This window comes from Falco punctatus (assembly GCF_963210335.1).
Source record: "Falco punctatus genome assembly, chromosome: 8".
Lineage (NCBI taxonomy): Eukaryota > Metazoa > Chordata > Aves > Falconiformes > Falconidae > Falco > Falco punctatus.
The window spans coordinates 8,588,045-8,614,607 of record NC_137588.1 but is presented as its reverse complement, the minus strand read 5'-3'; the positions used below and the strand labels follow the sequence as shown (position 1 = coordinate 8,614,607).

General features: G+C 48.3%; 1 protein-coding gene across 13 annotated transcripts in view; it reads left to right on the top strand.

Annotated features, from left to right (window-relative positions):
* The first annotated feature begins 14,453 nt into the window (after nt 1-14,453).
* The window catches only part of COL6A3 (collagen type VI alpha 3 chain), a 62,973-nt gene continuing 50,863 nt past the window's right edge, over nt 14,454-26,563 (top strand). For 3 of the 13 annotated variants that reach the window (XM_080399804.1, XM_080399805.1, XM_080399803.1), the window contains exons 1-3: nt 14,455-14,818; nt 23,250-23,398; nt 24,332-24,949. In XM_080399804.1, the coding sequence (XP_080255930.1) occupies nt 23,311-23,398; nt 24,332-24,949 (706 nt within the window). In that variant the 5' untranslated portion in view covers nt 14,455-14,818; nt 23,250-23,310. Of the gene's footprint in view, nt 14,819-23,249; nt 23,399-24,331; nt 24,950-26,563 lie in introns of all 13 variants that reach the window. The other 10 variants (XM_080399807.1, XM_080399806.1, XM_080399798.1 and 7 more) reach the window with 6 other exon arrangements.

Genomic DNA, 26,563 nt, shown 5'->3' with positions numbered 1-26,563 from the left:
TTGCATTACCTGGGTTTGGCACCATTGCCTGGGGTGGTGGGGGGAAGGCAGGGTGCATTTCACAGCCCAGGCACCCGCCATCCCTGGGGATGCGACAGCCGGGAGGGCTGCTCCCTGCTGATCTAACAAGCGTCTGATGAGCAGGTTCAAGCTAGGATCTGGCCTGCTGTGCTTCTCGTCACAGTTCCTGCTCGTCTGCTGCTCCAGGCCACGGAGCCAACACCAGCCCTTGTCCTTTTTCCATCGCTCACAGCCTATCGCTGTGGGCAACCATGCTGGGGTACTGCTTGTCCGGGTGGAGCGCCAGAGCCACTGGTGTCACCGTGGGATGCACACATATATATATGTATGATGCAGTAGTAGTACAACTTAGTGTCCTTGGAGATTTACCCACCCCTGAGGCTCCACGCTATGGGGCAGGGCTTTTTGGCTGGGGCAGGGCTTTTTGGCTGGGGCAGGGGTGGCTGTGCTTGAACAGACCTCCCTGGGGCACAGGGGGATGCAAGCGATGCTGAGAGGCAACGCTGGGTTCTGCCTGCCCCTCCTGTATCTGCAAGCTTGCACTCGAGATTGCCAGCCTGCTGCAGCACAGGCTTGGTAGTGGAAATGTTGAGGGATGAAATCCTTCATCTAAGCATTGCCCGTGAAGCTCAGCAGCAGCTTTGCACCTAGGTCCCCAAGCTCAGATCCCAGCTTAGATCCTCTTAGCACCTCTACCATCCCAGCCAGGTGGGCAGGACAAGATGCTTTTGTTTCTGCCACATTTTAGGTGCCTCCTAGCCTGTGAAATGCCAGCCACATCTCCAAAGCCTCTGCAAGGTTTGTCACCTCTCCCTGCCTAACCACCGGCTACCCTTCCGCATTCCCCACCCCTTCCCCATCCCCAGCTCGGCAGAGGTATGACAGAGCTGGTGACCTGCACAGCACCAGGCAGCCGATGGAAGTGAGCTGGTATGAAACACCCCCGCAGCAAAGCTCTCTAAACCACACAAACTACCCGTGACACACTGGCTCTGCAGGATACAGCTCATCTCTCTTGGCCACTGGAGATGCTCGGATAAGTCATCTGCTTATCAATATCCTCTTGTTACACCCAGTAATAAATGCACATAAGCTGCTTTTCTTTTCCTCCAGCTGTTGAGGCAGGCTAGGCGAGCAAGCTGGAGGGGAAACCAGAAGCCTGGCTGTGTTTTTGTGTGGTTTTGGGCAAGTCATATGAGTCCTGTCCCTCTGCATCTGAGCTGCCAAGGCCACTTTGCCCTGGGAATAACAGTGATGATGAAAGCGGGCTGGCGCGGGAAAGGCGTTTGTGGCATGGTTCGAAATGGCAGCCTGGGGATTTTCTTTCAGAGAGAGGTGGCAAAACTGAAGTATCTAACTTCTGGTGGCTTGAAACAGGCGTGACTTGTTCTGTCTGAAGAGGGCAGCTTTTATACTTTGAGAAGTACTTTGGCTGGAGAGGTAAAGGATGGTCTGTGGGACACGATGGAGTTGGCAGACTACAACACGGATAACTCCGGACTTGAGAAGCACTACTAAGGCAGTGAGCAGCAGGAGAGGCAAAGCTGTCTTGCCAGGGTCCTTGGAGTGGTAGGAAAAGGGAAACTTTTTAGCTTACCCCAGCCAGAAAGTGTGTTCCACTTCATAAAAGAAAAATCACTTTCCGTGCATCTGTAGCTGTGGCTTCCCCTAGCTGGCATTTCTGATAAAGCCCCAGCCAGAGCCATGCTCACTTCCTTGCAACTTTTTCCGGTGTAATTCAGATTTCACCCTGGGGTGCACCCAGGTCCAGGGGCATCACGGGTACCCAGGGTCAGAAGGGCCCCTCTGACCAGCTCTGGATAAAGGGAGGTAACCCCACATGGGTGCACCAGTCAAAATATGACCAGCCTCCTGTCCTTGCTTGTTTTGCAAGCTCTCAACAACAAAAGCATCGTGCTGCACATTGCTCTACTCAGCATCTCCTTTCTAGGCGCCCAGCAAAGCATTGCTTGAGTTAAGAAAAAAAATAATCCCCACGTAGGATTTTTCCAGTTCGCCTGGAGGCTAGAGCTGAAGCCTCCCAGCCTGTGCTGGTGCAGACCCAGTGCCAAAAGATGCAGTTTGGAGAGCCCGAGCAGCCCAGAGATGCTCTTCTGGAGAGAGCAGTTTCCTTGTGCCACCTCGTGGAGTCAAGCAAAAAATACAGGCAGCAAGCATGGGAAGCCAGCACATGAAAAGGACCTTCTTAATATAGAAAGAGTTGTTGCTTTGCAGAAGCAGCTCTCTTTTTGCTGCTCCCAAGCCAAGCACTCTGATTTCTAATCTGCCAGTTAACCTCGAGAGAAATCTCCATCCCTAAGGCACATCTTGATGCCTTCCCATTCACTCTCTCCTGGTTGCCAGCCCAGCAGCAAGAACAGCTACCTGTCAAGGATATTAACCCCCATCACCTCAAACGATACCTCTCAAGGCCAGAGGTATGTACCTCAGCTCCGGATGCTGAAGCCACCCGCCTTACTTTGTTCAGAGAAAGCAAATCTGGGCCATGACCCATAGGTGGAAGCATCCAAAGCATCACTCAAACAAGCTGTGGGCCATGAGCACAGCATCCATGCCCCAAACCAGACACCACCAAACAGTTCTGCCCGCTGCCTTCTTATCAACCAGACCCAGGACCTCCTTTCTAGAGGATCTTTCTAGAAAACTCACTTTGCAACTTCAGGCAACCATGACCTCTGGCAACATGACGTTCAGGGGAGCTCAGCCCAGCCTGCTGAGCTTGGGCACATTCTGTATACTCCATCACCCTGGCTTGGGGCTGGGCATGGAGACAAAACACTGGGATTTTTGTCCATAGCTGAAGACACTGCGTACTTCTCTTTCTTAAATAAGTTTTTCACAGCTCTCTTGCCAGGTACTCTCAAGGGAGATGTGTCCTTCCCACCCTCCCAAAAGCTTAAACCATGGAAAAGAAACAAACATCATTTCTAAGAGTCCCTCATATTTTTAACCTTTGGAAAGCTCTGCCGGTGTCTGGGGAGCACTTACAATTGCCTTTTTCTCCTCCCTGTTCCTTCTCTTGGTAGAAAAGGAAAATCCCAACTGTTATCCCATGACCAGTGAAGTCCAGCCAGGGCTGGCCTCTTACAGGGGGAAAAAAAACAAATCTCTTCCTCTCTCTGGTATTCCTCATCCTAGTTGAATAAAGGCCAAATTGGCATTTCTGTGAAGAGTTTCAGATCATTTACATAAAAATTGCTTCTGCTGTTAAATACTAAAGAAGATTTGACCCTTGTTTGCTGTACACCTAGACCCCCCCTGCAGCATCCTCCTTCAAATACCCCATACCCACCCCAGTTAAAAAGCTGATGGCCAGCTTTGTGATGCCTGTGAGTCACATTTGAGTCACCAGTTTGTGATACGGAAGCACTGAGTTGGGGGGGGGGGGCGGGAGGGGGCGGCAGGGAAGGAGTGTTTTCCCTTTCTGTTTATGCCATTGACCTCTGGTGTTGTCCTTTGCAGGGGACCAGGGGACATTTCCCACCCTATGTTTGTACAACACCTTGCTCAGCCTTGACCCAATACAGTATTCTTGGGTTCCACCAAAGCACAACTGGAAGAAACCATTGTCCCTGATGCACTCCTCGATACCAGACCTCATCTGTGTCGTCATATAGGTCAGCTTAAAGCCACATAATGCACCCCAAGCCCCCAAACCATCACGACAGTCAGCAGCCCTTGGGAGATGTTAGACACAGAAGTGGTCCCTGAACACCAGCTGAACTTGATCCCTTCAGTGGGGGATTTATCCAGCTGCCAGGATGCCATAGGGAAAGCACCCACCACCACCACCGCCCCCCCAGGTATCCAGTTACTGCACTGTCTTGCTTGAAACTGTCCTCCCCCTGTTCAGGCACCAGCCAGATCATCCCTTCCAGGAAACGAAGTGAAGTGTCAGTGCCCTGCAGACATCCCTGCTGCCAGCTGCGAGACGTGAGGCTCTGTGGGGGATTGCTTCACGTACAATGCTTGTTCATTCAGCCCACGAGTGCCTAATTTGATCCAGGGACTTGCAGAGAAGAGAGCTGGCGAAACTAGATGACCAGATGTTTTCTGAGAAGGTTTGCACTCCTCTGTGGCATAGCAAGGAGGATGTCAGTGGCAGTCTTGCTCAAGAATATAGATCAACGGAGAAATTAGTGAGAACATGCTGCTGTCAGCATGAGCGATGTACATGCTGTACTCTGTACATCGCTGCACGTTCCCATTCCGCCAAAGCCTCCCTGCTGCAGAGCAGCGGAGAGGTCAAATTACTGAACGGGTGCTTTGGTTCCACAAAAAAAAAAAAAAAAAAAAGATCCTTCAGACTTAACCCTGCAGCAGGTTGTTCTCTACCCAAGCAGTTTCCCTTGAACCGGGAGTACCAGCTGGTATTTCTATGCGCAGCAGGTGCCAGGCCTGGGAGATGAAGAGGGAGCAGGGTGCTCTGCAAGGCTATTGCAGCACCCTGGTTCACCATGGCCCGAAGACTGGACCGTGAGCTGCCACGTAGCAGCATCCCCTTCTTGGTCTGGACATCATGTAAACGCCCTGCCAGAGCTCCTCTTCCAGTGCGTGCTACCTGCAATGGCAGTTTGGAAGAGCTGAGGGACTGCCTTGGCCCCTGATGCTGCAGCCTGGGCTGTGCCTTTGCAGGAGATGACCTTTCCCACCATGCTCAAGCTGTCAAGGTGCGTGCCCTGCACTGGAAGTGTCTCCAGCAGGAGACAGGTTTGAGCTGCAATCTCATAAATATATCCATCCCGGGAGGGTGCTGGCATGGCCAGCCATCACTAGGTCAGTCCTTACATCCTCAGCACCCAAAATGCTGCTGTCCCCAGCGAAGGTGCCCACGCTGAGGCAGATGTTTAGGGGCAGCCTGGTGGGGGTTGCACCGAGACCATCACCATGAGCTGGAGCAGATGGGGTGTGCGGGGGAATTTACCCCCCTACCCTGGCAGCCCAGTGGCAGGGTGCTTGTCCCACCTCCTCCCAGAGAGGACTGCAAGTTGCTTTTGTCTTCTCCATGTTTGTGCTCAATGTGATTTTGGGTTAGAAAGGGTCATGCATTAAGGCTTAAGCCCCAGCCTCCCAGCAGCATTTTGTTCACAGTGGATAATACTTTCCTTGCAAGCAAAAAAGGACCAGAATCACCCAATATATAGCATGATTATTTTCTGGCTGGTGATACCTTCACCTCCAATCAGCACAGCCAGAAAGCTTTGGGGTAGGCACTGAAAATAAGCACCTTGAGTGAGTACCACAGGTGACCCTACCATGAGGCTTCCTCAGAGCTGGGCATAAGGACAAGCTCTGCTCATCTCCAAAGCCATTTCTGAGGGCATAGGCTGGGACAACGTTCACCAGAGGACGAGGTCACAGCCAACAGTGCCACAGAGAGAGCTTCTTGGAGCTAGGGGCAAGTCTGTGCTGCTGTAAGAGGCACTTTCCTCTTGTATTTCTGGGTTTCCATCCCAGGGAGGGTAATGCACCTCTGGAGCTGTGCATTTGAGGGCAATGAACTTATTTAGCTTTTACCTTCATATCTGGCTCACATTAGGAGTGATTTTGGGACAGCTGGCAACCTACCAGTATTTAATTTTCCTGGGAGGACTGAGCAAAACAGTAACTCACCAAACACTAGCCCTCATTGCCAATACCTCTACCTTTTCCTTGCAAATGAAGTGAAAGCTGGGGGGGTGCATCTCCCTGTGGTTCCTGCCACTGCATCACTGCCAAAGCTGCTCCGGTGCTGATAGCAGGCAGCAGGAGAAAACCCATCCTCCGTGCGAGACGCTGCTGGCATGAAGCAACAAAAAGCAAAACCACATGTCAACAGCGGCCAGGCTGGATGTGAGTCCTCCTAATTCAAGAACAGTAAGTTCAATGGACTGAGGAATCAAAGCTGCCAGTGCCAGAGGACAAAAGAAAATAAATATTCAAAGTATTAGATTTCTCCAAAGGCAGGGAGGAAGCCTAATGCAGGTTAACTGCAATTTGGGAAAGGAAACCAATGAAAGAAATGCTGGTGTTTGTGGATGGTGCTCGTTGGCCACTTGGCATCTGCCTCCTCTCTGCTTGGAGGACCAGAGACCCCTGACTGTCAAATAAAGCAGGAGCACACAGAGAATAAAGCAAGGAAATCCAAGCTTTGGGACACACCCCCAGAGAGGAAGAGAAGCTGGATGGTAGGCAGCCTCCAGTCTCATGAGAGCTGATGCACACTGGTGCATCCCATGGAGGTAAAGCTGGGCTTTGAGCTGGAGCACCAGCCATCTCTGATACAAGACCTTGTCCTGGCACGTGGCTGCCTGGCTGAGCCACAAGCAATCTGTCAAGGCTGCTCCGCTGCAGTTTTTTGCACCTTTACAAAGCTCAGAAACTAACTGAAATAGTGGCTTTTTGTGCCCAGCAAGCCTCTGATGATCCAGCATTTACAAGAAGGTTTGATGGAGAATGGGTATTTAAGATTAGGAACATTTGCTAACCCACCTCGTTTATCAGACTGAAAAAGCAGTTTTAACTGCTCCATCTTTTTGCTGAAAAAACTCCTTACCTGGTGGAATGGTGGATAGCTGCTAGCATATTCACCTTTAATCCAGCTCCAAATCATCCCCACTTGCAAAATTCACACTAAAACCATTTCAGCCTCCAGACAGCCTGAAACTGGGACAGACTGGTGGAGGTTACATATATTTGAGGGTGGTTGAATTAGGCATGCTTTAGATGTACTTGCTCACAAGAAGATGAATAGCCCTTGTGAACGCGGGTCAGGCTTGATACACTCAAAAGCCCTGGTGTCTGAGCTCTGGAGAGCAGGTTCAGGTGAAAGGTGGTGGTGTAGAGTGCCTGTTCGCAGCGGGTTCAGGAGCAAGAAATTAGGACAGAGCATCATCCACCATGGACTTGCCCCCTCCGTGTGCCTCCTCCCTAGAAGCAGTGATGTGCCATCCCAGAGGGAAGGGGACAGCACACCTGTCCACATTACTTACGGACCGCAGGGAGCCAGAACAACTCCATCAGGCTTTGCTGGCACTCAGGCTCGCTCCTCCTGAGTTTTACTGGCATAGGTGCTCAGTCCCATACAGATCACTCCTGTTCCAGCTTGATTGCAGTTGACAGGTGCTGCTAGGTAGCACAGGGATTTTTTTTAGGGACAAGTGCGCTGTTGTTCTGCCTTGGGGAAATGATGCGATTTTCACGTGTCCCCGTGCAGAATGAATGAATGAAGCATTTGACAGAGGACACATTTGTAAGGTTGGCAAGCCTGCTGGCTCCGGGTTTTATAAAGAGCACTGAAAGCTTTTTTTCCACTTGTTTCTGCCATGAGCGGTCGGAAAGGGCGATAAACAGCAACGGTAACCATGCAAAGCCGTCTCCACCTCTTCCTGCCCCAACATAGGTTGATCTTTCACATCCAGGAACGTTCCCAGGCCAGGGGCTGAAGTAGGGCCCCGGGACTGCAGGTGCCAGTGGGAAGATGCCATTGCCCAAATTGATGCTTAAATTTGGGGAAAGGTTCATTGCCACAGAGGTTTCCCAGTAATTGGGAGATGTTTCCAGCTGCAGCAAGGAGGATAATACCCCCCTGAGCCTCTGCAGCCCATATTTGCTCCCCAAAATTGAGCTACAGGACAAAAAACCCTCAACTTCTCCTTTGGCTTGGTAAAAGCAGGCTGGCTTCCTCAGAAAAAAAAAAACACCAAAAACACACACCAAAAAACCCCACAACTCCTACAAAACCAACAAACAACAAATCCACTTGCCAAACGTACAAGCTTCAGCAAAACAGCATTCTTTTCCCCAGGCAAATAACTTAATAATGCCCTTTTCTTTTTCCCCTTTGTACCCAGATTTTAAGTAAGAGCTTACATCTGGTCATTTGTGCAGCTTTCCCAGATTAATTTTGTTTTTTCCACACCTAACTGCAAGACCTTAATTTGGTATTGAAGTTGATTTCACTTTCTTACTAGTTTGCATTTGATTGTGTGAATAACCTGGCAGTGTTGAGGAACTGGTATTTCTTTAAAGAAAAACTCTCCACAACCTCTCTTCTGCCCTCACACAGAAAAATACATTGCTCTGAAAATTGCCTAGACCAGCCGGAAATGTACCCGGGCTTTGAGTGAGTTTCTAGGTGGATTTGGGAAAAAGCCTCAGCTTTTTTGGTTTCCAAAGGAGCTCCAGCCATTTACATGGGAAAATTCATCACCTCCCAAATGATGCCTCATCAGCTCTATCCAAAACAGAAAATGACACAGTGGAAATCAGTTCTACCTCCCTGTTAGAAACTCAGCATCTCCAGATGCCTCAGACACAAGTACCTCAAGCAGGAGTCATTCCACAGGATCAGTGAAAATCACAGACAAGCCTCTGAGCAATAAATACGTACTGCCTGTGTACATGATCTTTCCTGGTGGATTTATTATTATTTTTTTTAATGCTAACTCCAAACAAAACAGCTACAGTGTGTAGATGATGTTTATATCAGCTCCCCATCAAATGATGGGATGTTTATAAGGGAGAGCACAAGATTACACAGCCTGGACACCTGTGCCCACCCAGCAGGACCCCCTGGCATAAGGTGCCCCGTACACCCAGCTGGGGACAGCAAGGACCCCTCCCCAGAGGAGAAACAAGTGCATCCCACCCTGGGTTACCTTTAGCAACAGCAATTTCAGGATGCAATACAACACGAGGATGCTCAGTAACTAATGCTACTTTCTGCTGTCACTGCAAAACATGGCATCACCCTCTGCATTGCAGATTTGTGGTGCCCTGGGGAGCAGCAGCCACCTCTGCCCACCACGACCCTCCCTAAGCTTTGCTGCCAGCACCCTGCCAGCTCCTGTGGTCACTTACACCCTCAGGAAAGAAAATTCATGCCCTGTATTAAGGCCCAAGAGACTAGAAAGGGACAATTAGGTGTTGGATGAAGCCAAAGCAATTAAGCCCAGAGGGGAAAGCAAGAAGCTGCATGATGGGAGAGATGGAGAGGTGAGGGGGCATCCAACCCTGCTCAAATCCACGTGATCGCCTTGAGCAAAATCTGCCTTTAGCTTTCTCCCTTTAATTCACAGCTCTTTTCAATTCAGGAAAGTGGCCCAATTTTCACAGCTGAATTAAGCCTGTTCAACTTGGTATGGGCTCCAAACATTAAAAAGCAGAAATTTCAGGCTGATCACCTGGCAGGAAAGCACGGCAAGGGCTGGCTGAGCACCTGGTGCCCCAGGGGAGAAGCAGCAGCCCTGGCGAGGTTGGGGTGTGGGTCACGATCCTCACGGGCTGTTTCAGACTCCAGCATTGCTGCTCCCTTAGCTTTCTTCTTATCTTAACTGCAAGCAACGGCTGCTCATGGAAAACTCCATTTATTGGGGAAAAACCCACACGGGCAAAATAAAAAGACATTTTCTTAGTCCTTTAATAGGGAACCCTAACAAGAACATACCGGCTGGGGACTGGGATGTATTGTACAGCAATACAGAGCTTTACTTTTCCAGTGCTGTCCTCTCCCTTTTACCATAACCCACCATTTTTTTCCCTTCACCACTGTGCACAATGACAACAGGTTTCCAATGAACTGGCTACAGCAAACCCTCAGGTCTTCCTTCCCTGTATCTTCCCAACTAACATAACATTCATTCATGGCTATGATTAACTCCCTACAATTCCTCTTTGGCTCGTCTGTCACTACATCATCCTGTCCGTGTGGGCAGTGACTATTTCTGGCTTCTCCTCCAGCTCCTTTCAAGGCACCTCACTGCTCTCCCCAGTGTTTAGTAACGGTTGTTTCCATCACACAATAGGAAGTTTCATTGAACCACTGAAATTCAGCTCATTTCAAATGGCTTTTTATGCAGCAGGACTTTGAAGTGGCACAGGACATGGAGAGAAAACTCTGGAAGGTATTTTTGATCCTCTTGTGCAAGGCATCACTTGGAAGTACCTAATGCAAGAAAACAGGAGCAACCCAAAGCAACAGCTGGCAAGGTCTGTGTTGGCCAAAATGCATCTCACACATGCCTCTCTAGTTATCTTTTGTTCTGAAAGAGCTCAGCTACCATCTTTCCCAGAAGCCGAGCATCATGGTTCACATTACAGTTTGTGGACTGACAAGCTGCACATTGTGCTAGAGGGGAAAATATTCACATTATTTACATATTTGAGAGTAGTTTGTTCCTTGTCATCTCAGAAGCTGAAAAGCTCTTCCAGCAGAAGGGCTTTCTGCAGGATGGATGCTGTTGGTCAGGGCTCCAAGCTGCTTCTTTTGAATTACGCTCTCTCCAATAGACCATGGATTAAGTGTATATATACACTCAGATAATATGCGCAGCCCTGGTGTAGGTTTGCTTTTATTGCTTCTCTCTGGGATTAGCCTGTTGCCATGATTTATTAGTAGCATTAGCCTCAAAAATCTCCCAACAAAACAGGCACCGTTTTAAGAAATCACTGATTTATCAAAAGCACAGTATCTTCTAGCATATGCAGAGATTTTTAAGAGCTTTGATTTGGGGGAATAAAAGTTCTGGAAATCAAGATCAAAAGACTCCAATCCATGCTCAGCTTCATAAGACTACTCCTTCCTCTGCAGCAGTCGCACTGATCCCTGTTTTTTGCCCTCGACATAAGCTAGGGAGGCAATCCCTGCTGTCTTACAGACATGAAGGTGAGACAGAGCAGGCAAATTACCTGTAAGCACACAGCTGGTGGCAGAGAGATCCCAAGACTACGGTTTCCTCAGCACCACCCCAAGGAGCCCTGGGAACACACTAATATCCATGCCACCAACCTGTGCTGGGGCACAAACCTCCCTCCCCTGATGCCAATTAGGGAATGTGCCCTTGATCGCGATTAAGCACAATTTGGACCCAGGCTGTTGGGGTGGCCATAGCACCCCCAAGGCTCCCTTCCTAGTGCAGTCTGCCTTGAATCTGCTATCACAATTTAATCCTTCAGGAGGGGAGGGAGATTTTTCAGCAGTGTTTTAATGTCTTTTTTAGGGCTGTGGGATGAGAAGTGTAGAGCCCAGTGGCTCTTCTCTTGCCTTAATTCCCACCCTGACCCACCCAGTTTGCTTTCTCTCTACTTTCTCTCCTTGCTCTAGAGATGATCCTGCCCTTTCCCCCAGCTGTTTCAGTCAAGGGTGGTATCGAACATGACAAATACATCAATAAATGTATATAAATACATGACAAATTTGTACAGAGCCAGACAGGTAAACAGAAAGCATAGGAGAAAAGCAGAACCAAGAAAAGCTTCAGAAAATAACTCCTGGACCACTTCCTAAGCAGGCTGCTGATGGCAGGGGAACTATCTGGGCAAAAGGGGCAGCTTGAAAACAATCTACTGCAAGCAAAATGAAAATGCAGTCGGCAACTCTGCCCTTGTTCAAGCAGAGCAGCTCTTGGCTTTGCTTTGCAATAGGGGTGCAAAGGCCATGGCCAGACCCCACACCTCCAGTCCGCTGTGCAGATGCTCAGGCAGGTGATGGAAAAAATAGTGGTACAACCCTTGGTTTCGGCAGTACTCACTGATTTCAGAGTAAGCAGCAGCCCCATCTTGCAGAAGCAGGTTTTATTAGGGGGAAAGAAGGTGATCTTGGGGGTTTGGTGGATGCCCGAGGAGTCCCTGGAGGAGAAGCCAGCAGATGGTGCTCAAGGATGGAGCCATGGCAGGATGCCTCCGAGTGTCCCCGCAGACGTGACCCCAGAGCCAGCCACCCTGTGCTTGTGCGAATGACACGGGGAAAACCCACAGAGCATTTCTTAACTTGAGGGTAGACTTGGCCCAGCTGAAACACATTCGCGCACAGAAAAGAACTGCAAAATGTCACCCCTCTGCCTGTTTCACTGAATTGCTTTTTAAGGGTCCTAAGCTGAGACCCTTTTTCTGGGGATGGGAGGACATCAACATCCCTTTTGCATTCAGGTGAGGATGTAGCACACAGGGCTTTTTGTCGGGGGTGGAAAGAGAATTCCTCAAAACCCTTTTCCTGACTCATAGCTTTAATCACATTAGTTATTAATACACCAGGGAGGAAATCTTGCTAAACTGAGTCCCAGCTGCCTCTAGAAGTTACCAATGCAATGTGATTCGGTCTTTTGCTAATTATCAGAGAGGGTTTGTTCAGTCTGGGGATAGAAAAAAGTTTGTCCCTGCAGATGTCACCCCTGGAACATCACAGCAGCCACGGCAGGACCTGCCTAGGTTCCCTGTTGTTGCTGTGGTAGATGGGGACCACGTTGCAGGGGGTCACTAACACAAACAGCTAAAGGCAGGATTGGAAAGGACTCCCCTAAGTAGAAGGGGGAAAAAAAGAACAAAAAAAAAATATAACCACACCCTGAAACACCCTCAGCATCCCGGCTGGCTGCTCTCCCCCGTGCACCAGTTACAAAGCTTGTTTTTGGAAAGGGAAAACATTTCAGCTTGATTGTTACAGTTATAAAGGCAATCAGATGGGAATTTAAAACCTCCTGTAGTCTCATTTAATTATTGGAGCACTCGGTAAAAGTCACTGTAGCATTCAAACCTTATTAAGACAAAAAAATTCTAACATCGCAAAAAGAATAAATTCTGACTTCCAAGTTAAATATGTTCTCAATCAAGCTGTGATAGGCATACAATGCAGGTCATACGCATTTTGCCAGTATTGTTACATTATTTATCTACAATCCTCTATCTTGGCTGTTTTTCACTACTGTTCTGGGGGTGCCTGGAGCTTTCCTCTGTTTTGTTCTTCTGGTTTTGCTAGTCAATTAAAAATGACTTCCTGCGCTTCTCCTTGCCACACAGAAAACTGTTTTTCAAAGGCATATCTGAAGTAAAGGCAATAGAGATCCCAGCGGCTGTTGAATTCATATGAGACCACACTGGTTTCCACTGGTGGCAGCAAACTAGAACCACTGGACTCCACTCAGTGGATGTAATTCTTGCTGGATGCATCATACAAGTAACAGCAGGGCTGAGATTCATAAGAGGGGCGATAGCCTGAAAGCCCAAAGGCAGGAGATGATGCAGGATAGCACGTCACCTGCCTGTTCAGTAGGAGGCTGGCAACGGGGCAAGGGCACCCATATGGCCACAAGCTGCTGCTTTACTGGGATGCTGGTGCCACCACAGCATCGCAGTTGGGCTCTCTCCCTGACAACTGAATTCAGAAGAAAAATCCTTTGGTTTGGATGCTTCTGCCGACATAGCGCACCTCCATCATACATATTTTATCCTTTAACAGCTGTACCTCACCCATCCTGGCTGCTGTTACATGTTGGTCATTGCTTTCCATCAGACCCCATTTCCTCCATCCCCTGCCCGCTGACACCCAGCGAGGAGCTGCAGCTCCCTCTTGCCAGGCACGTTTATTATTTGGGAACACCCTGCCTTTGAGCTCCAGCTTGCCTTATCTAGGGGGGACACGGCACCCTGCTTGCTGTCGGCACGTGGCTAGGGACGTTTGTGCTGGATCCCTCTGCGAGGCTGGCATTCAGTCTGAAGCGTCAAGCCAAGTACCCTTTCTAAAATGAGCTATTGCATCAGTTGAAGGGCTCAGCACTTTCCTGAAGCATTCCAGCTATTTCTTTATGTGGCTAGTCTTTCAAACAGCACAAACCCTAGAGCAAACATAATAAATCCCCATTTGAAATGGAGAGAATCCGACCATTTGATTCCAGAGACACCATCTCAGTTCCAGCCTTATATGGAACCAAATTGGGCAAGAGATAAGAATTAATGTTTCCATACCACCGTTTCTTGCAAAACACAACCCAGTCCAGACTGAAATGTTTAACTTTGACCAGTGCCATGCTGTTGGTTGAGGCAGAGGAATAAAACTAGTCCCTAAGCCTGCCTGATAAAAGGTTAAAGGCATTTTTTCACAGCATAGTTGTTTTTTTTTTTTTTTTAAATAAATTGCTGGTCAGGAGCTTGCTGAGTTGATTTGTTGCCTTTCAAACTTTTACTTTAAGTCTTTCAGCAGGCTATACGTATTTTAAAATATTTATCCTTTTGCTAAGGTGCTAACTTTTATGTATGAGTTATGCTATAACATTAACCCCCCCCCCAGATTTTCCTCCCCATTTGGGCAGATAAAAACCCCAGCTGTTACACATAAATAGGAAACTGCATTAAGAGGCAGCTCTCTCCCCCTGCACTGACGCTTGTAACTGTTCTGGGGGAAAGGCTGAGATTTCTGCAGCCTCGAGCATCTCCAAACGGTGCTTTGCCAGAGCTCTGCGTAACTTGGTATGGTCCTTGGCACATCCTGACTCCTGCAAACATCCAAGCCCAGCCCTTCCTAACCAAAAGGCATAGTTAAATCGGCTCCTGCAACTCTGCAGGGCCTTTTTATTTATTTTTTTTTTATAATATATTTCTTCTCGCTGATAACAGGGAGAAACATTTTGGAGATGGCGGGGCCAGTGCGGGAAGGGGAAGCCACACAGCATGGAGGCGTCCCCCGTGGCGGGGGGGGAACTGTGTGTGATGAGCAGCTCTGACCTCAGCCCCAGGAACACCAGCACCAACCCATCTGGATCCCATTTGCGACGGCGGATCGCCCGGCCCCCCGGCCCTCCTGCGCCAGCTGCCTCCTCCGACCTCGCTCAGATGCGAGGCAGCCGTCTCCCGGGGACCAGCGCGCCCCCATTTCCCTCGCCCCACCGGTGCTCACACCCCACTGTGCAAGGCAAGCGGGGACCAGGGAGGCTGAGCACCACCGGCACACCATGAAGCAAGGGTGAGAGGTGCTTCGGAGTGGAAAATCCTGGAATAAGCAACTTTTTTGGGGGTTCACTCAGGGGTAAGTGTCGCTTTCCGTGCAGGAGTCCTTCGCTTGGGCTCAGCAGCTGCTCTGTTGCATTTCCCTTCCTTGGCAGGGTGTTAGTCTTTGGGGAGTTTTAAAGGAATTTTGCACAAAACTCATCCCATGTGCAGAACGGTGTCCTCAGAGGAAAGCTACCCCCAGGCTTGCTTTGTGCTTGGAAAAGCAAAGCAGTGTAGCTGGCTTGCTCACACCAGGAGCCTCCTCCCCAAGCCGATGCACCACAGGTGCACAGGGACACTCCTGGCCCCACCAATGCAGGGGAATTAAATTCATGCAAAACCCCCCAGTAGTTTCCCCTGCTGCCGCAGGACAGTGTTTGTCTTTAATGCCTTGAAATCACAGCAGCAGCAGCTTGGTGGGATGGGAGCACGATGCCCTGGGAAGCAGCAGGGTGGGTGCCTCGAGAAAGGCATGTAGGTGTTTGGGAAGCTGCTCGGGCACAAGGAGGTGGGTGCATGAATGGGACCCTGCAAAGTGGCTGGCTAAGGGGGTGTCTCTCTGCCCCTTTCCTGCTCCCGATAGACACCCCCAAGGGCTGGGGGTTATTTTATAGCAGCCCTCACCCCTCCTGCCCCAAGCAGGGTAGGATGAACTGGCCAGAGATGCTTGTCAGTCCCTCCACCCCACGCAGGTCCTGCTGCCAGGCATGTCCCCCCTGCTCCGGGGCAGGCCAGCACTGTCGTGGCTTCAGGGACAATCCTCATCCTCTTGCAGTCACCCACAGCAGAAATCAGCTAAACATCAGATTTTTCCCCAAAGGGCTCTCTGGCCTTGCATGGAGCTACTTCCCCTCCACCCTCCCTCCTGCCTTTCGTCCCGTAGCCCCAGTCACCCTCTGCTCCCTGGGGCTTTGCACACAGCAATGCTTTTGCTGAGGGGGCAGCTATGACTAATCATGGAGACACCCAGTCACCATCCCTTTTGGCTCAGCAAAGCCCTCCCTTCCCAACTGGAGCCTGGGGCGAGAAACGGTTGCAGCCAAATTGGTTTCCTGACCAGGCACAGGGGCCAAAACTGGCTGGAGCGGAGGTGGCCAAAGCCACTCCAGTTCCAGCGGGTGCAATGGGAAACTCTCAGCTCATTTCTGGTTGCTGCAATGATTCATGTGTGCTCTCGGGGGAGGAATGCTGCATTTTTCAAGCTTCTGGCTTTACCCCATTACTTACTGTGGTTGTTTTTTTTTTTCCAAGAGAAGTATTTTTATGATTGGGTAATTACTGTGTTTATATAGTGCTGTTTCTGGGGCACAACCACCTAGTTTAGGAACTTTGTGGAGGTCAGAGAGATGTCTCCAGACAGAGGTTGTTGCAGAGAACTGGGGGGACTCCTCCAAAGTCACATAGGAATGCGGTGGCAGAGCAAAAGACCTAACTGCCTCTCCCCAGCACTATCCCTTGACTCACCAGTACCAGAGCTAAGGGAAACAGGCTTTCCATCCCCAAACAATTATACCCTCATTCCACCCTGGTCTTTGCAGAGACATTGGCCATGACCAGGGGTGCAATGGCATTTCTAAGGCAGGATGCAGGGCTGCATGTTTGCTGCTGCTGCACCTTCATTCATTCCCTTGCCATTTTTCAGCAGTTTCTCCAGTTCCCTTTCTGTTTTTTTCAAGAATTTTTACAAGTTTCCGTTTGCATGCATTAACTTTCCCAAATTTCAGGGTTAGCTAAACCAGCCCCTGCTGTATTCCCATATGTCCAAGAAGGGAAAAAAAAAAAAAAGTTGTTCCTCTCCTAACTTTTGCTACGTGACTGTCTGGGAACAGGAGGGAAGGGAACATCTTATTCCTTCCATCAGTGCAAGCTCTAGTAACTGCACAGCCTTGCCAGCCTTGGACTGTATTCTCCCAGCCTGGATGCTTTTTGCAGCAAAGGGATGAACCTGCCCCCGTGCTGGGCGTGCATGGCAGCAGGGCTGGCCATGGGTGGCATTGCATGCCTGCTCCCCGCTGTGAATCACAGCCAGCCTTACCACTCTGCATGCCCATCACTTTTTCCACCTTTTTTAAGTGACCTGTGTTCCACATTAAGGACCCGATTTGTTTGGGTGGGGAGGTTCTGGGAGGCTTATGTTACTATACATAAAGAGTCATTGATCTTTGAGGGAGTTTCCTTTTTTTTTAAGCAAATACTCCCTTTCCTCTTATTAACTACTCTATTTTAGTCTCAGCCACATGAGGAAAACAACCAGATTTTAAGCCAACAGCATGCTTATAAGAACAGAAATGGGTATGTGATTCATATTAAATGCTAACACCCAGGGAACTTGCCCAGGTAGGATATAAATGCAACATAACTATTGCTTTGCTGAATGCTGGTTTTCAAAAAGTCAAAGCTCAAGTCATTTGCAAAAAGCTGGAAGATTTTCCACCCTTTTAGCCTTGTTTGCTTTTAATGCTCAGGCCTACCTCTGTAGAAAGAAATGTTTTCAGGAGCAACCCGCATCTTCCCAGTGCCATCAATGCTAGGTGGCAGCAGAACATTTATTTGTATATATGTAACATATAAACATATATATATTTATTAACAGAAACCCTTCAAAGGAGCTGGTACAAATTGAAATGGCTCCATCTGGAGCCATAAATAAATTCAGAATCTGTCCTATACAGATGATCTTGAGTCTCTAAAAATAGTCTTGCTTCTCCTGGAGGCTGTGGGGTCAAGTGAGATTTAGTGCTCCACGATGAAGAGGTGGCCAAGGTAGAGGCTTGGGACACTTATGATCCTTTTCAAAGGTGGCTGAGCTATTTCACATAGAGAAATCATGGCATTTAGCCTCATAGATGCCCAAATAACTTCTGGAAGTAGATTTTGGCTAGGATTTTTCCCAACTCAGAGCTCTGAACAGTGCAGAGAAATTTAAGGGAGATTCATCCAGCCAAGAGAGGAGCATGCATCACCTCCAGAACACAATCTGTGCCACCATCACTTCACATCAGGATTTCAAGAGCTGTTTCTCCTCCCTGTTTGCTCCATAACCACGACTGGATGTATATCCCACTGCTGGGTCTGCAAGTAGTTGTTCTGGGCAGGCAGAACTCACTTTCAAGCCACTGGCAAGGCTTACAGCAGCCTCAGCTTCACTGCTGCCTCCCAGGGATGTGCATATAGCAGAGAACAGCAAAGTCAAGGGGATTTCAGGCTGAGCAGTTTTGTTGGGGAACAGTGTGGTGGTGAGGCACAGGGCAATGCCCACAAAGCAGATGCAGATGAAGGCAAAGGCCCCTTGATTTTGACCCCAGCATCGCCATGGGGCAGACAGAGAGGTCTGGAAGATGCTCACCACATCTCATCTCCTGCACAATCTGTGGGATGATGCTTTGCCCTGTCTCACATCCTGCCTTTCAGAACAGCTGTTGGGACTTAGGTGCAACTCCACCTCTTTCTTCCAGTACAAGATGACCTACCCCACATGCACATGGGAATTCAAAGGCTGCAATTGCTTTTCAGGTTCTTATTCAAAGTATTTTGGGGGGATGCCCCAGGGCTGGGCAGAAAAATTGGACCGCTCACTGGGGCAGTGAGGCATCTCAAAGGTCCTTGGATATGCCAGCTAACAAAGCTGCACAGGCTGCCCAAGGCCAAGCCATTTGTCCTGACAAAAAAATCAAAAGGGCATGCAAGCCATGGCTCTGCCTGCTGCACTCGCTTTGGGTCTTCTGTCCTTTCCCAGAGGCTGCTCTCCTCCCCACCGCAGCAACAGATCATGGGGAGGGAGAGCTGATGGTAACAGATTTCACAAATAAATGACTAACTTTAGATCTCCCGTTATCATACCCCAAGAGTCAGTTCAGCCCAGCTCAGTCCTTTAGCCTTGAAGAACAACATCAAGCAAGTACAACACACTAGTACAGAACCCCCCTCTGGCAGCTTGAGCTGCACGGACTGCTGCCTTTTACAGTCCAGCGCAACAGCTGCATCAGTGCCTGAAGCACTGCCCAGCTGGGAATTCAGATTTAAGTATTTTGCGACATTATTCCCTCTACCTGCCACTGCACCCATCCACATGACACACATCACATTTCTAGTCCCACCAAAGCCATAGATACTTTCCCTCCCTCTCAAAGGCAGCCAGCTCAGCTGAGAGGCATATACAATGAAGCAAAGTGATATATAACAGCTGCAGTAGCTTTTTTCCTGTCTTTTATGTTTTGCTTTTTAAGTCTACTCATCTGCTTTGCACTTTATACAGTTTTTAACTACACTAGTGAAAAAAACACACAAGCAAATGGTTGCTTAGAAAGTGAATTTGAAACATCCACTCAAATAAAAAAAATTATGTAAAATGTCAAACTTCATGCACAGAGAAGTATGCCATAAGTAAAAAATAGCTGCTGGGGAAAATATTTAAGGAAATCACTTCATTGTGTTAGTGGTAGAAATGATTGCCTTTTGAAAGCATTATTAGTAACAGATGTATATCTTCTGATGAAATGGAGTACATACTGTAATATTAAAAGGTCACCACACACTATATAAACTCCAGACAGACATAAAACCTTCAGATTATTGAAGAATACATGAGTTAATCTTTTAGCACATGAATGATTAAGGGACTGGCTCCCCAGGTTTTGGTGCTAATCCATAACAGTTCAGGAAAAAGCTTTACTTTTCTAAAGGCACTCAGTAGTCAGTGTTTTCAGAGGTTTTTTTTCCAGCTTGCAGTGGTTATATCAAAAGCTCCACCCATCCCCCAGGACTGCATGGAACTTTTAATTTTAAAAAAATTTAAATAATCCAGGATGAAATTGCCTTATTGAAAATGCATTATTTAAAGTAACAGCAATCCAGGAGAACAAATCTGCAGAACAGATACTCACTGTAATCAAGAATTAAAATGAATTGGCACAAGTTCACATTCCTGGCTTTACCCTCCACCCCCTGCAACCTAGTGCCACTTCCATCTTCTTTGGCTGGTGGTGACTCAGGATGCAAAGCAAGAGCACATTGAACAAAGCACATTTCTTCTTGTGCCTCAGCAAAGCAAGCCAAGTAAGACTTACCTCCAAGCAATAAAAATCACATAATTTACCTTAAACCCACATTACTTGCTGAGCCAGAGACTTATTGTTGTCATTGTCAAACCAGATCTAAACAAAGTTTTTGTTCAACCTCCCCCAAAACCCTACTGAGGAATATAGTACCTCTATAAAAGAGACTGCTGTCCTTGCTGCTGTTGCTGCTGCTCCTTCTTGAGGGCCATCACCTACAGAGAGGCTGCTTCCTCACCCACCTCTGCAGCACCCAGCTGTTACTCCTTTGCTAACAAAAGCAGTAAGAGGTGTTGTGGTGGTGGATATAAAGGAAAACCCCTATTAGGAACACCTGTTCTTAAAGGCACTTCTCCATAAAAGTCAGTCTCTAAGATGTCTTTCTGGGGGGGAGTGCTGTTGCTTTGTTGCTGCAATTTTAGGATGGTTTTGAGGAAGTGTGATGCTAAGGTTTGTCTCTTGTTGGTGAGCTTTCCTTTTGTGCAGCTAAAAATGCTGTTGTGAGGGTCACAGGGAAAGCTGTAAATAAAGCTGGAGGTCTTTAGAGGCTAAAATAGAAAACAAGGTGACTAAAAAGATCAGCCAACTTGTTATTGCTTGGAAAATGTATTGTATTTTCCAGCTAGCCAGGGGAAAAAAAAACACACCAAAGCTGAGATTGAGTATTGTTTTAATACACTGTGATATCCAGGCTTATCTCATGGTGCCCCAAGGGCTGGATTATGATTTCCAGCTGTTTGGGTTCACCAGGATGGAGGCATGTAAATCATAGCTGGTGGTTTCTCTGCTACAAGGCTCTGGGGTTGAACCATGATGCCACAGGACATCTTGGAGGTAGGCTCAACCCTGGCTTTCCCCCAGGCTCCTTGTTTGAACCCGGGTAAGGCAGTTCTTCAAGGGTTTCAAGCTGAAGCAGCTGTAAGGATGTGGATAGAAGCCCACTGTTGAGTTTGGAAATCCCATTCAATGTGAACCTTGGTTGCCCACCACTGCAGGGAGGGTTGCGGGCAGGGGAGATCTTGTAGCACCAGGGAGACTTGCTTTTCCCTTCTGCTGTACTTCATGACTGTAAACAGCCCTGTAAGGCTTTCTGCAGCTGTTCAATGTTAAAACAAAAAAAAAAAACCACCACAAATGATTGCTTCAGTCCTGTCATGTATTAGCTAGCAAGACATTAATTTTCACTGGTTTATCTTGATGCTCTGTTTGCCCCAGCTGTTGTGACTGCAGAGGGATAGGATGCCAGCAGCTAATAAACAGAATGATAACATAACTTCCTGCATTTCAAGAAAGAAATACTAGCTTTTCTATGGCATTCATTGTTTTAATAGGCTGTTTTTCCATAGCATGCATTTTATTTTGTATTTTTTGTTCATTGCTAGCAGCATTTTTACTCCCAATGGATGCGGCAAAGCAAACTTGCAGCTCTTCCATAAGCCTCTTCTGCCCAGAAGGGAGATGCTCTGGTGGGGTCAGAGGGTGGTTGTCACAAGCTCAATGTTTTTTTGCAAACCTCAGCTCTGGGACCTACAGACCTTTCTGTGTTTGTTCTGGGGGCAAACCCTGCAATGACATCTATGTCTAATTCTGCACCCATGGGGAAGCAGAGCCCAGCTTTCCCCTGCCGATGTGTCCATTGGGTGAAACTAGGTTTTCTAGGAGCAAGCTGTAAGCCAGGGACACAGTCCAACAGAGCAGGCTCGCTCCCACTGGAGGCACTGGGAGGTTTGGCTTGGACTGAAACAGCCAGGGGGGTGGATGGGTGCCAGCTAACAAGGATGACTTTTTAGTCTTTTTGTGAATGATAGCAGCCGCCTCTATGAATTGAGGCGTTGCCAATAACTGGGAAGTCTTGTCATGCCTTAATTAATGCTGCGTGCTAGCTGCTGGAGCTGGGTGCCTATTAAATGTCTCTCCACCTGGCATTATTGCCATTATTATTATATGTAAATGTGGGGGGAAAGGTGGAAGATAGCTTTTGCCTGACTCATGCTATATGGCATTCATGAATGTCATCTGAAGCACATGGAAGACTGAACGCTGCAAACCCCTTCTCCCAAGAGGGACCAGACCCCAACCCAGCTTTGACACGCAGGGAGCCATTGGGGGTGTCAGGATTGCATCGGGTTTTGGGAAACAAGGTGGATGTTGTCCCCTCTTTTTCTCAAGCCCCGGCTCTGATAGTCCTGAGGTGTCAATGGAAGAGGGATCAGCTGTTCAGATGTTTATTTCCAATTTTTCCTTAATTCAGGAATCAGCTGTTCAAATGTTTATTTCCAACTTATCCCTAATTCCCAGCACTCAGTTCTGGTTTTGGCTGTGCTAATGGTGGCCATCTGTGTAACAAGCATGGCTTTCCTTAGAGGGGAGGTTAGTCTTCCCTCTAGCCCTTTTAGGCTCTTGTGTTGGTCCTAACTCTCCGGATTGATGGAGTTGGCAAAGATGGTAATAAGAAAATTGAGATTATTTTTTTTTTAATGACTTGGTTAATAGCTTGATGTATTTGAGTCGCTTTTGGCTCATTTGAGTAATTGATCTCCTTTTGGGGAATGAGAACTATTAAATCACTGCATTCATCTTTGGGAGGATACTTTATCGGTTAAGCAAGCCTTGCCTGGTTTCTGCTCTGTAGGCTTGGGAATGGAGATTAAATAATAAATTGGTCATCTCTATGACAACAAGAACACAGCTTTCCTGAAGGAGACATTGTTTCAGAAGGCTTGCCAGGTGGATTACAGATAAGAAACTTGCATAAATTATATTTTTGGCTCCAACATATAAAATATTATTCTTGGTGCCTTTCCCAAATGTGATCAGCCAGCCCAGGCTATTCCAATGCTGGGGCTGTGAGCCTGGGGGAGTCCAAGGGCTTTTTGCTGTACAGCCAGATCATGTGGCTCACTTGGGTCTGGAGTAATTAAATTTCCATTTGTACGTTTGGGACAGCTGAAAAGGTGAGCTGAGGCAAAGAGGGATGTTCAGGGCAATTAGTATTATGGCATTTGTTAAAGAAAAAAAAGGGGGGGCAACAGCAAGAGGGCATGCATTGGCTAAGATATTTCAGCTGGTCATCTGTGGGTGAGGAGGACAGGTGAGAGGCCATCATATATTTTAAGGGTTGGTGTTAGAAACCTAGGCTGACCATTTTCCTATATATTAGGTTTTACCTGGGGCAGCATAGGCAAGAAGAAAGCCATCTAAGCCCACAGGGGTGATTAAATGCCAATTATATGAGCTATGATTCCTCTCCCAATGAAATCCCTGCTACAAAGCAGACACTGTCCAGCATTAAATTGTGCCAGAATGCCACAACAGCATTGCAAAACCACATGGTTTGGCTTTTCTATCTCACGCCTGACCTGTGCCTGGCCAGCACTGCCGCTGTTGCTCAGTCTCACTGTTTTTGTCCCATAGGTCTCACATTGGGTGCTTTGGAACAAAGACACTAAAAGGAGAACTCAGAGAAAAGACCAAAATGAGGAAACACCGACATTTGCCTTTTGTGGCAATGTTTTGCCTCCTACTCTCAGGCTTTTGCTTGGTTCGCGCCCAGCAGCAAGCAGGTAAGACCGGAACGCTAGACCCGACTTCGCCCCCATACAAACGTGTTGCTAGTTTGCACCGTTTGGTTTCAAAAATGCATGTCAATGGTACGTTGTGGTTTACCTTCTGCTCCTCAGCTCCCACTTGGTGAGGGTCCTTTTGAACCCAGACCTTAGCCAATGCACGGTGCCTTCCCAAGCATGTCACTGTCGGTGGTGTGCCCTTGAGGATGCTCTGCCAGGGATGGGGGTGCGTGATGTGCACCCAGGGTGGCCATGAGCAGGTTTTCTCCCGGGCAGAGCTGTTTTGCTCTCCTTGCATGTGTAGGAGGGCTTTTTGCAGTGAGAATAGCACTGCCATTGACCTGCAGAAAGACTGTTTGGTTTTTTTAAGGGGGGGGGGGGGGGGGGGCACTGGTGCCTTTGAGACCAGAGCTGGTGTCTTGAGGCGGGTTGTTAGTAGCAGAAAAAAATATGGAAAACTCATAATAGCACCCAGGCTGCTTAAACTGAGCAGCCCTTCCTTCCTTGAGCACCGCCACGGAGCCAGCATAACCCTGAATCAGCAAAAAAATCCTCAGGAGACCACTGGCAGTTAGAAGCTGAGCAAACCTAAATTCACACATGGAGCTGCAGGAGTCTTTGGCTCAGGGCTGGTGTCCAAACTGGTGTGGCGAGGGTCTGGGAGGGGAGAAGCATCTCACCTCCCCCTCCCTGGGAAGGGTAGGTCGCATGCTGTCCTGTCCTGTACCCCAGCACCTGCGGTGACAGGGCACTGATGGCTGCCTGGCGTTTCTCCAGTGCTTCTTGTTTTGCTGTGGGCGATAAGGGGAAGCTAAGCTTCACTTCCACTGTGCGAAAGAGGCTGTCGGTCATTTGGGCGAGGAGGAGGAGGAGGAGGCATGCTTGTGCTGACCGATAGAAAATCCTAAACCCCCATCTGTTTTTTTAAAGCTGTCAAAACCGTTGCTGTGGCTGATATAATATTTCTAGTGGATTCCTCTTGGAGCATTGGGAAGGAACATTTCCAACTCGTTCGAGAGTTTCTGTATGATGTTGTAAAAGCTTTAGATGTGGGAGGAAATGATTTTCGCTTTGCCCTGGTCCAGTTCAGCGGAAACCCCCACACAGAGTTCCAGTTAAATACCTACCCCTCTACCCGAGACGTCCTGTCCCATATTGCCAACATGCCTTACATGGGGGGAGGCACCAAGACTGGAAAAGGATTAGAGTACCTAATCGAGAACCATCTCACTAAAGCTGCTGGAAGCAGAGCCAGTGAAGGCGTCCCCCAGGTTATTATAGTGTTAACGGACGGACGATCCCAGGATGATGTGGCTCTGCCATCATCTGTCCTTAAATCGGCCCATGTAAACATGTTTGCGGTCGGCGTGCAGGATGCAGTGGAAGGGGAGTTAAAGGAAATAGCGAGCGAACCCTTCGATATGCACCTTTTCAACCTAGAGAATTTTACTGCTCTCCACGGCATAGTTGGAGATTTAGTGGCAAGTGTCCGTTCATCCATGACTCCAGAAAAGGCTGGGGCCAAAGGACTGGTTAAAGACATCACAGGTAATGGCTGAATGCTGATGGCTCCCATCGGCATGGTATCTGCTGGCGTTGTGCTGTTTAAAGCCTTTGTAGGGGCAAGACTGAGATGGACGTTCAGAGGTTTAAAAACAAAGGTTTGAAGTGTGTGGCCCCGTGTTTGTAGCTACCGAGCATGCCATTGTTTGCAGACCAAGCTGGAAGCCCTACCAGAGCTGCCAGGAGGTAGTACAGGAGCCCTTGGATGGGCAGCAGCCCACTGTGGCCATCACTTTGCACCCATGGCACAGAAATACAAACATAGGGAGCTCTGCAGAGCTGTTAAATTGCCCCATCCTATCCACTCCCAAGGCAGGGAAAATAAGGGATGAACATGCCAGCCGTGACGGTGACTCTTTGAGGCCAAAACCCCTCTGAAGACTGAGAAGGTCACTGCTGGCTGTGGGGACACCGTGTGGGATGTCTCCTTGCAGCTAGCGGAGGAGATAGGCAATGTGTTACTCCAGAAAGTCATATTCTGGGCTGAAGACAGCAAAAGCAGTTCAGCAGAGAACGTCTCTGCTGAAACCCCATCCCCGAGCTGGGCCTTAGCCTCTCTCCTCATCTGCTTGGAGATGTGTGGTTGGAGAGACTTTTTTTGTGCTGCCACCCAAATGCCTTCTTTACAAGCCAATGGCTTCCACCTGCCAGAGCGCCGGACCCTTCCTGTAACCGAAAGCCCTCTGCAAACTGTCGGCTTCAAATGGATCTGTGCTGACCACAAGCCGGGGGCCCAATCTGCCTGAAAAAAATAAAACATCTTCCTCCATCCCTTCTCTGTTTATGAAATTTCAGCGTGGAAAGGGCCTTCTGAGCAACTTTGTTGTGTTTCAAAACAGAAGTCCCAGAGATCAAACCTTTCTTTTTATTCCTGAGACTCCATCTGAAGGTCAATAGCTTGTGGGGTGATGTAAGGCAACGGCAGTGTGATGAGGCAGTGTAACATTAATCCCCCTGTGTTGTCTTGCCTGATTAACCCTCACGCCAGCCCCACTGGGTGCTCTCCATCACTGCATGACACCGAGCAACACCAAAAGGCCGTGCTCACTTGTGTTTTTATTGTGCAAAGTGCTTGACAGGGCAAATATCCAGATCATGTGAAAGCCACAGGGGAAGGAAAGCAGCTGCCCCAGAAAGATGACATAAGGTTTGCCAGTTCTAAGAAAATCATGTCAATATGTGCGGAAAATGAATGTTGTACCGAGTCTGCTGACAGCACTGCAGCGTCATAAAGGACCCCAGTGCTTCGCTATTGGAATCCATAGGGAAACTGGCCTTTGTCAGCTGGCTGGACTCCCCTGGGGCACGCCAGCAGGTAACCTCATAGTACGCAAATATCTGAAGTCACAGACGTTTCTTTAAAAGCTTTAAAGGTAAATTCCTACTTCATGTATATAATGCATCTCCAAGTTAATTTCTGCTCAAAGATGTTCTTTGCAAACATTTCCTTCCCCCCCCCATAACACAAATATAAGCTAATGCTACTATTGTAGTTTTGTCCCTGTGTGACTTGCATGGGCAATCTACGGAGTATCATTAAACATGGGAAAAGATGTTACAGGTCCTAAATGTTGGATGACAATAGTGTACAAAGCCTGG